At 40.0% G+C, this 11,260-nt stretch overlaps 1 protein-coding gene across 1 annotated transcript; it reads left to right on the forward strand.

Moving 5' to 3' along the window:
- The first annotated feature begins 965 nt into the window (after positions 1-965).
- Positions 966-11,043, forward strand: LOC140369727 (uncharacterized). Its single transcript, XM_072456969.1, is given in 14 exon segments — positions 966-1,069; positions 1,136-1,418; positions 2,032-2,856; positions 2,927-3,341; positions 4,862-5,724; positions 5,726-5,757; positions 6,217-6,393; positions 6,468-6,756; positions 6,843-6,929; positions 7,054-7,245; positions 7,383-7,919; positions 8,195-8,419; positions 8,960-9,083; positions 10,142-11,043. Coding segments are annotated over 14 exon segments (5,040 nt in total). The 5' UTR covers positions 966-980.
- Positions 11,044-11,260: the final 217 nt, after the last annotated feature.

Genomic DNA, 11,260 nt, shown 5'->3' on the forward strand with positions numbered 1-11,260 from the left:
ATCCTTTTAGAGTTTCTGTCATTTATCAAGTTTATATTTTCTGACTTCCATATAACTTGTGAACGTCAATGTTGTATTTACTGCTTATATTTGAATGGTATATCAAAAAAATAAAACATTTGAATTTCATTCTTAATATTGCTATTCTTATTAATAAGATAGATCATATCTTAGCGGTAACATTTGGTTGCACTGACATATTTGGCCTCATACTCAAATAGAGGCTGGGAAAAAACGAGGATGAAACAAAACGTCTGATGCGTCCAGCTGGAACGGCAAACCGCGGAGCCGTCTTGGTAGCACGCGCAAACTCAAAGTGGTTCAACATCTTACAAATTTCTTATGTTTTTTATGAATACAACAAAAAGCGTCAATAGTTTGCAACCTGTAGTCTTCTCTCGAGACTTGATCTGTCCTGCAGAAGAGCAAGAGGAGGGAAATTTAGAGACTGTGAAGGGGCCTCATATTAAGCGAATGAGTTGCTAAGACATCTAAAGTTCACCAGAATACAGACATTCAAGTTTTTGTTAAAAACGTCTTGGATGAGGGCTCTAGACCACACCTAGGATTGCAATGTATGCAATATTTATAAAATGTAATTTATCTAAAAAATAATGATAACTTCAGAAATTGTCCCTTTACGTTTGTATTGCTTACATCAAACCCCTACGGATTCGATGTGGGTTGGGGGCATGGGGCCACCACTGAACATCTCTGCTTAGGGCATCCAAGTGTCTAGCTGCGGCCCTGGGATCAGGGCCACTCCTCTTAGGCCCCTCCTCTGAGGGTTTCACTCTGCCTTTGATAAAGCACCTTGGATCCTTCCACGTTTGTTATTGGAGTTGTGTTTGGACAGAAGGAATATGAAGATGCTGCAGAAATCTATAATATTCCCACTGTTCCATTATGTGAATGCATTGTCAAGCTGTAAGTTACTGGGGCAGGTGAATTTACCAAGTCTTTTTCGAGAGGGGGAAATAATGATTGGAGGTATTTTTCCTGTCTATAACAAAGAAATCCTCATTACATCAACATTTGATGATCAGCCTGCTGGAGCCACGTGTACTTTGTAAGAATATCATTCAGGCTGCTTTCAACTCTGTATAGTTTTCTTATAAGATTTATACACTTACAGATTTGACCTGAGAGCTTTCCGGTGGACACAAGTGATGATATTTGCCATTGAGGAAGTGAACAGCAGTAATTTTCTTTTGCCAAATGTGACCCTGGGTTACAGGATTTTAAATTCTTGTTCATCTCCCAGCATCACATTGCGTGCTGCTCTGGCCCTGGCTGGGGGTGTAGAGAGGACTCAATCTCCTGCCTGTGTTCCAGCTGTGTCGGCCCTAATCGCAGAATCAGGGTCGTCTCAGTCTTTAGCTGTTGCCGGGATCATGGGGCCATTTCAAGTGCCTGTTGTAAGCGTTTATGAAAATCATGTTGTAATTGCATAAAATGTTTTTTTTATAATACAAGGATAAGTATAATGTATCATAGCCTTTTTTTGGGGCTTATTTTAACCTTTGGACGTATGCACCTACTCTGTTTCCACTATAAAGAGGAATGTATTTGAAAAAGCTAAACTCAAATCACCACATTTGAATATCAGAGAAAGTTGTCATTGTTTGATGGGCAATGTATGAAGCGTGGTATTATTACAGAAGAAGAAGAAAAAAAAATAAAAAATTAAAAAAAAAAGGGCTAAAGAGCAAAAAACACTTAAAAAGTATATATTTTCAAAAGTCATAACTGTGGAACCTGTTGGCATGGTACAGTGGTTGCTGTAACTTGACATCGACACATTCTAAACTAGTTCAAAATTGAGTTTGAGAGCAGATCTGTTTCTATTGTAGAATTTGCCAAAAGGCAAAAAAGGGTTGCATTATTTAATTACAAAAGTCAGCATTGATTGAGCATACATTGATGTCAGCTGAAATACTTAATTTTTTTTTCATCAGATACTTCAATGATTTGAACTCAACCTAATGTGTCCTAATTGTATGTTTTCATCTTATCTTCTGTCTCCTGTAGGTGAGTTACTTCTCCACCTGTGCGTGCCTCAGCGACAGAGACAAATTCCCAAAAATTTTTCGTACAATTCCCAGTGATTACTTTCAGGCCAAAGCTTTGGCTGCTCTGGTAAAATATTTTAACTGGGAGTGGATTGGAGTCATACAGTCAGATAATGACTATGGGAGAAACGGTGTGTCAGCGTTCATCCAAGAGGTTAAGAAACTTGGTGTCTGTGTGGCCTTTGTTGGCACTGTTCTTCGGACATACTCCATGGACAAAATCCTCAGAGTTGTGGACATGATCAAAAGTTCAAACGTCAAAGTTATACTCGCTTTTGTTCCAGAGGGAGATTTTCGCCCGTTAATGAATGAAATAGTCAAACGAAACATTACAGAGATTCAATGGATTGCTAGTGAAGCTTGGATCACAGCAGCTCGGCTCTCAACACCAGAAATGTACCAGTCATTTGGAGGAGCACTGGGGTTTGTCATGCCAAAAAGAGCGATCCCAAATCTAAAGCCCTTCCTCAAAGACATTGACCCCTATGCTAATCCAGAAGATGGATTTGTGAAGAAATTCTGGGACGTTATGGTGGGATGTAGTCCGGTGTTACATGGAGCAATTGAAGGAAATGAACCAACAAAGCAAATCTGTAGCGGGAACGAGACGCTAAAGGATTTGGATGATGTGTTTTTTGATGTAACACAGTTGAGAGTGTCCTATAATGTGTATAATGCTGTATATGCAGTGGCCCACGCTCTGCATCAGCATCTCTTCTGTCAGGCTGCCTCCAACATAACAAATAAACTGTGTAAGAAGGTGTCAGATATCACTCCCAAACAGGTATGTAGCCAGTCCAAATTTGCCAGATCATAGTTGCCAAGTCATACTAATGTTTCCCAAAATGTTAAAGGTGACGGAGAATTTGAAAAAGCTGACATTTCAGAACATATTTGAAGACGAAATATTTTTTGATGCGAATGGAAACCCACCTCCATCTTATGACCTCATAAACTGGCAGATGGCAGAGGGCAAAGTTCAGCATGTCACAGTGGGTCACTTCACCTCAGTAAATGGAAACGACAAGCTCAGGTTTAACGAAGAAGACATTGACTGGAGAACAGGACAAATGGTGGAAGAAAATAGCATTTACATAAGACATAAATTACAAAACATATTAATGCATTTTATTTTTATCCAAAAGGTACCGAAATCCGTGTGTTCAACTGTTTGTTCAGTGGGAACCAGGAAAGCTCAAATTAGAGGAAAACCGGTCTGCTGCTTCGACTGCATCCCATGTGCTGAAGGAACTATAGCTAATTTAACAGGTGATGGAGCACAAGATCAGGGGTGCTGTTTTGTCATATCGCAGGAGGACTCAGACTTGACTTTGGACTTGATTTGGACTTTCTGGAGTTTCTGAGGTGCAATGACATGTGATTTGGCTTGTTGTTGGGGCTGATCACACATACTTTGAGTAAAGCATCAGTAGAGCAGCAGAGGCTCAAGTGTACACTGTTGTTGTGTCCTTGGGCAAGACACTTCATTTACCTCCAGTGTCAATGTACACTGGTGTATGAATGACAGATAACAAAAGGAAATCAGCGCATGGCTGCAATCCACCGTGTTTACAGCACGTGTATCATGCATGTTGATTAGCATTTACTGTCCCCATCAAATAGACAAATAATAATAATAAAATAGATGGCGCTCTCGACCCTCCTGCAGAGCCCATGCTGCAATTGTTAAATGTTACAAAGAGGGGTTTAAGTTCAAATGTAGTCATTAGACTTACTGTAAATAAATAGGTTGAATTAGAATTTGATGATTTGGGTTTATATGTTTATTTTAAGGGAGTGTCTGCAGAGCTGCGGCGCGCGGCCGAAACTGCCATGTTATTTTTGTGCCGGCCGCGCCGCGGCTCCTGAAACTGCGCCGCTATTTGACCGCGTTTTAGCGCCATTTTAGACCGCGCCGGGTTAAGGTTAGGGTTAAGGTTAGGGTTAGGATTAAGGTTAGGATTAAGGTTAAGGTTAGGGTTAGGGTTAGGGTTAGCCATGAGGCTATAACGGGCTATAAGGGAAATGCTGCGGTCCCTGAAACTGCGCAGCAATTTGACCCGCGCCGCGGCTCTCCAGCCACGGCCTTATTTTAAAGCCTTAAATGAAATGTCTTTGTAAGACCCTGTGATGGTTAAATATACATTTTCAGGGCAATTGAAGTGTGTGTTATCTCCCCTTGCTGTCTCTGGACAGAAAACCAGCTTTGCAACATTTGCCAACCTCGACCCAAAGACAGCACTCTTGAGAAACCCTGGCACCTTCTATTATTTGACAGTTTCATTTATTTTTGTTGTATGGAGTTATACTGCCTTATATACTGCTTCAGTATATTAGCAAATACTATAAGTCAGGGGTGGGCAATTATTTTCCTCCGAGGGCCATATTCGAATCCAGGCAAATAGCGGAGGGCCAGCCCGCGATCATTGGTGTGATTTTTTTTTTTTAATTAAATATCAAATAAAATATCACTTTTCTGTCAAATATAGGCTATTGAATCTATTATTTACACATAATCTTTATTAAGGATACAAGAGCAGACAGATATATTATATTATATATATATTTTTTTTACATTACTTGGCATGTGTGGTGGGCCGGATTATAAAGACAAACGGGCTGTATGTGGCCCGCGGGCCGTAGTTTGCCCACCCCTGCTATAAGTCATCAAAAATTAAATTCTGCACCATGGAGTTGCAATATTAGACCTTAAGTGGGCCAACATGTTGATTCTGTTGTTGAGACAGAAAATAGTGCACTGTAAATAAAAACATTTTTATTTCCAACAGGGGAGGCAGAATGCACCCCATGTCCAGAAGAATTTTGGTCCAACAATCTCAAAAATCAATGTATTCCTAAAACCGTGGAGTACTTGCCCTACCAGGAACCAATGGGTATAGCCCTCACGGTTGTCTCTCTGATGGGGACTGCTCTGTCTATGGCCACTATGTTGATCTTCATTCTCTACAGAGACACCCCAGTCATCAAGGCCAGTAACTCTGAGCTCAGCTGTTTCTTGCTCTTCTCGCTGTTCTTGTGTTTCCTGTGTCCGCTCACCTTTATTGGAAAGCCTACCATCTGGACGTGCATGCTGCGCCATACTGTTTTTGGAGTGACTTTTGCATTTTGCATGTCTTGTGTACTATGCAGAACTATTGTAGTGGTTGCAGCATTTAAAGCAACTTTTCCTAGAAACTCTACGGCGGCAAACTTTGGTCAAACACAGCAAAGAATCATAGTTTGTTCTTGTACCTTAGTTCAAATTCTGATATGTGCTGCCTGGCTTAAACTAAGTCCACCATTTCCAGATAAGGTATTTAAATATAGCAATACAAAAATAGTTTTGGAGTGTAATACAGGTTCCCAGGCTGCCTTCTATACTGTTTTGGGGTATATTGGTTTATTGGCAATAATATGTTTAGTGTTAGCATTTTTAGCTCGTAAACTGCCTGATAATTTCAATGAGGCCAAGTTCATCACCTTCAGCATGTTGATCTTCTGTGCAGTCTGGATCACTTTTATCCCAGCTTATGTCAGCTCTCCGGGAAAGTTCACTGTTGCTGTTGAGATTTTTGCTATTTTGTCATCAGCATTTGGTTTATTGATGAGTATTTTTGCCCCGAAATGTTACGAAATACTGATCAAACCAGAAAAAATATACAAAGAAATACATAATGAGAAAACACTGACAGAAAAATGTTTCAACAACCTATAAACTGTACTGGATCGATGCACATACAGGCAAATTTTGTTATTTGCATAATCCTTTGAGGGTTTCGGTCACTTATCAAGTTAATATTTTCTGACTTTCTGACTACAATTTATGAACATCAATGTTGTATTTACTGGTTATATTTGAATGGTATAAAAAAACATTAAAATTGAATGCTTAATTTTTCTTTTCTATATTGGAAAAATAATTTGTGCATGTACAGAAGTTTACCACATTAAATTAAGTGAAGTGATGAATCTTCTTTCCCCTGATACGCCGTACAAAAAATAGAAAGAAAATGCATGATGTCAGAGAGCATAAAACCCACTACAAGTTCCTCTCCCATCTCCAGTTCCACATCAGGCTCAGGATGATTGCTCATCTGACATTGTTTTGTCCGCTTGCTCATATCATAACTGCAACATTTGTTAGAAGTGTCACATTTGCTGTCAAAGATCCTGAAGAATTTTGTAGACTTCAAAACTATTTTGAGCCAGCTTTTATGGCTAAAGGTGACTTTTTACTTGGGGGCATTTTTCCTCTTCATTATAACCAAGAAATGCCAGATCTGAACAGTACCTACCAACCACCACCAGTCAAGTGTAATGGGTAAATTCAAATTTTTGTGTGTGTTTTTAATCAATTTCTTTTGTGATTTCTTAACCATAATTTGTCCTCTTCAGGTTTGATCCCAGAGCGTTCCGGTGGGCACTGACTATGATGCTGGCTGTGGATGAAATCAACCAAAACAAGCAGCTGTTGCCCAATCACACCTTGGGATATAAAATCTTTGACTCTTGTGCCTATCCCCTGACAGGGCAAAGAGCAGCACTCGCAGTTCTTAACGGGGTGAGAGAGGAGGACCATGCTATATGCAGTGGTGCTTCCCCACTCTTGGCTATCGTTGGGGAGTCTGGATCTGCTCAGTCCATAGTTGTGTCCAGAATTCTAAGGCCATTTAGGATACCAATGGTAATACCAATTCTGTTTCAGAAAACGCATGCAACACAACATTCTCATTCTTATAGTACAGCTGAAATATTTTCTGTTTTTATCAGATCAGTTACTTCTCATCATGTGCATGTTTTACTGACAGACAAAAATATCCCACATTTTTCAGAGTGATTCCAAATGATGACTATCAGGTAATTGCTATTGTTGTACAGTCTCTAAATTATGTTTGTGATAGGACTGCTTCTGTGTATGTTATATAAATGGTTTGAATGGAATTTAAACAAATATATTATTTATATTATTTTTCACCTTTAGGTGAAAGCCATATCCCAGCTGCTTGTGCACTTTAACTGGACTTGGGTTGGTCTGATTCGAGGGGATCATGAGTATGGACGGTTTGCAGTGCAGGGTTTATTAAGAGAGCTCCAAGGGAGCAAAGTGTGTGTGGCATACACAGAGATGATTCCTTTACTCTACAACCGAAAACGGGCTCTAGAAATCATGCAGGTTGGTGAATGCGCATATATATTTGCCCTTCAACATATATTCAACATTATAAAGAATATTTTCAATCTTTTATTTATAGTGTACATAATTTTATGAATGCAACATACAGCATTTATCTCTTTATCCTTATTCAAAAGGTAATGCGCTCTTCACGAGCCAAAGTGGTGGTAGTGTTTTCAGCAGAAGGAGAGATGACGCCCTTCCTGAGGGACTACATGGAGCAGAACATCACTGGGATCCAGTGGGTGGCCAGTGAAGCCTGGGTCACAGCGTCTGTCTTCTCTGGCAGCCTTTACTACCCCTACCTGGGAGGCACCATCGGCTTTGGGATCAGAAAAGGCTATATCCCAGGGCTCAGTGATTTCTTACAAATAGTAACCCCATACGCTTACCCCAGAAATCCATATGTACAAGAGCTGTGGAAGACTTTGTATGGATGTGCTTCCTCTGTCTCCGCCTTGGACTCAGCCCTGCCTCTCTGTTCAGGAAACGAGATGTTGCTGGAGAAGCACGAGGCGTACATAAACACATCAAGTCCTCGAGTGGCCTACAATGTGTACAAAGCTGTGTATGCTGTCGCCCATTCTCTACACAATCTATTCCTCTGTCAGCCAGGTGCAGGGCCTTTTGAGAACGGCTCCTGTGCTCAAAGTAACAACATCCACCCCTGGCAGGTACCAAATGATAATTTTAAAGGCTATTATTCTAAATCCACAAACCTCTACTGTATGATAATTACAAAGTGTTCTGTATTTCCCAAAATAACAAAACAATACAAAACATTATTCAAACTCCAAAATAAACAATGCAATCAGTCCAGACCTATACACTATTGGTCAAATCATGAGTTTAAACACAACAAAACACAACATATCTATAATAAATCAATTAACTTCAAAATGAAATGTGAAATATATTAATAAGGACCTTTATATAATTTCTTTTAAAGCTTCAGCAATATCTTCAGGATGTAGAATTTACTATCAATGGAGAAGAGGTGAACTTTGACCTAAAGGGTGACTCCATACCCTACTATGACATCATCAACTGGCAGAGAGGGACCAGTGGGAACATAGAGTTTGTCCCAGTTGGCCTGTTTGATGGGACCAAAGCTGCGGGAAAGGAGCTGGTCATCAAGGAAGACATAATTATTTGGGCTGGTCATCAGAGCAAGGCAAGCTGCAGCTCAAACTGTGTTTTGACCTTCTTCAGAGGTCAACTGTTGAAGTTCTGTAGGTCCAGGTGGAGGTAAGTCATGTAAAAACAGGTCAATGAATGCGGATATGGATGACTGGCATAAGGGAAGTCAGTATTAAACAGCCATTAGTATTGGACTACTTTGTATATCCATTTATTTGTGTCTGTAAAACGAATTCTGTAACGCCTCCATACTTCAGTTTGTGCATCTGTACTTAATTTTTGTGTGAACATATTAGGTTTTTTTATGTCTAAATTTATCATGTTGTATTAGATACGATTAAAAAAATGTACATGAATCCTGTCAACATTTTAGACACACACTAATTGAATTATAGTTGCCAATATAGACGTACAAATGGACTGAATAGTACTGGTACTAAATGATACACTGAATAGCAGATATTTCTTGCAACAGACAAATTAATTTATAGTCTATAATAATTGCCTAGTTGCAACATTCTAAGCTCCATACAGTAATTACAAACTTTGAATTTGGGAATAATGTTCACAATAGGTACCAGTGTCTGTGTGCAGTGACAGCTGTGCTCCAGGATCCCGGAAAGCTGTCCGTCGTGGGGAGCTTGTTTGCTGCTTTGACTGTCTACCATGTGACAGCGGCAAAGTTAGCAATGAGACAGGTGGGGATGAAATGAGCAAAAGCATGATACAGTTCATCTTCATTTGAACCAAACTGAAACAGTAACCTAGGAAATAAAACATTATAACATAAACATAAAATTACCTGCAAAAACTGCCATAGTATAGGGCACAAACTGGTGGCCCAAGGGCCGAATCTGGCCCACATACGTTTTAATCTGGCCCGCCGAACATTTCTAATTTATATTTAATCATTTCTGATATATAGCGTTTTTATCACTAGAACAACACGTCCCACAAGCCTTTGCAGCGGCTGCTGCTCCCCCACGCTGCTCTGCGCTGCTGTGTGCACTGCCCAGCGCAAGCACAAAGGGCTGATAAGTGCTGACGCACGTCGCAAACTTTACAGACTTGAGCAGAAGTCCGAGTGAGAAAAGACATGTGGATTTGGGAAACACGTGGAAGAAAGTAAGGAGACGAGTTTAGAGCTGTGCTAAAAGCGACGCTGATGTGGAGCTAATAACAAAAAAACACAATTCTGTGATGATGCTCTGTGAGGAAAACATCCAAACAAGTGCAAACCTTGAAAGATCAAAAAACACAAGTCAGAGTGTAATACAATATGAGAATGAAGTAGCTGTGAGCTCTGACTATGTCCACACTAATGTGACTGTGAACACAAACACAATGCACTCATTTAAATCACTACATGAATAATTTGTCACTTAGATCAGCTTAATCTATAAAAATAGTCATCCCATATTGAGTGTGCGCAGCAACAGCCAACAGGTCTGTGATATCAACATTTCATATGAGAAATCCTATCAAAAGTGCATGTTCCTGTTCCTGCTGCTGCATGAATATGGACTATGGAATATGGTCTTTCAGCTTTTGCAGATTTGTGCAACAGTGTCCACATAGAACTATTACTAGGCTATATAGAGCTATTTCTTTCTTATATATTTAATTTGTTTTAATTTTTACGCTATGTTCAGCCCGCGACCCAGCCTGAGCTGGTATAGGGTGTTTAATAATACTGATACTTGTCTTTTCCCTCATTCACACATTGCTAATTAATTTCAAAATTCATTGTTTTTAGATTCAATAGAATGCAGAGTGTGCCCTGAAGACTTTTGGTCCAACCTGGACAGAACAACCTGTATTCCTAAAGAGGTGGAGTTTCTGGCTTATGACACAGTGGGTATAGTGCTGACGGTCATGTCTGTAGTGGGAGCTGCTCTCACCATCACTGTCCTAGTGGTCTTTGTCTACCACAGAAACACTCCCATCGTTCGGATGAACAACTCTGAACTGAGCTTCTTTATTCTTCTCTCCCTCACACTGTGTTTCCTCTGTTCTTTGGTCTTCATTGGTGAGCCAACAGCCTGGTCCTGCATGCTACGCCATACAGCCTTTAGCATAACATTTTCTTTATGTCTCTCGTGTATTCTTGGGAAAACCCTTGTAGTGCTTGCTGCCTTTACTGCTGCCAGACCAGGCAATAACTTAATGAAATGGTTAGGGCCCAAACAGCAAAGAGCCATAATATCCACCTCCACTTTAGTCCAGGTAGTGATTTGTGTAGCTTGGCTCATTGATGCACCTCCTCATCCATCTAGGAACATGGAATATGAAAAATCAAAGATAATACTCGAATGCAGCAATGGTTCGAGTCTGGCCTTTTGGTGTGTGCTAGGATATATCAGTGTCCAGGCCAGTCTTTGCTTCTTGTTGGCCTTCCTTGCTAGGAAGTTACCAGGAAATTTTAATGAAGCCAAGTTCATCACATTCAGCATGCTGATCTTCTGTGCAGTGTGGCTAGCCTTCATCCCAGCATACATCAGCTCTCCAGGGAACTATGCAGATGCAGTGGAATCCTTCGCAATCCTGGCTTCGAGTTTTGGTCTATTGTTCTGTTTGTTTGTACCAAAGTGCTACATTATTTTATTGAAGCCAGAACAGAATACTAAACAGCATCTAATTGGGAAAGATAAGAAGTGAAGGGATCAATCCTTCAATTGATTACGCTGATTGAGACATGTTTGAACGTGTATTTAAGTGGTCTTTAGAATTAAACTTGTTTAAGGCCTGCTGTGACAGACACATATAAATAGACTTAAATACAAGCATTTATTTCACACCCATTGTTAAGCCATCATAACCCATATCATTGTTATTATGAGCAGGCTTGTCTTTGCCTTTGGTTTATGTTTAAACT

The sequence above is a fragment of the Eucyclogobius newberryi genome, unplaced genomic scaffold (assembly GCF_026437365.1).
Source record: "Eucyclogobius newberryi isolate DKJ021-1_F unplaced genomic scaffold, fEucNew1.0.hap1 SCAF_10, whole genome shotgun sequence".
NCBI lineage: Eukaryota > Metazoa > Chordata > Actinopteri > Gobiiformes > Gobiidae > Eucyclogobius > Eucyclogobius newberryi.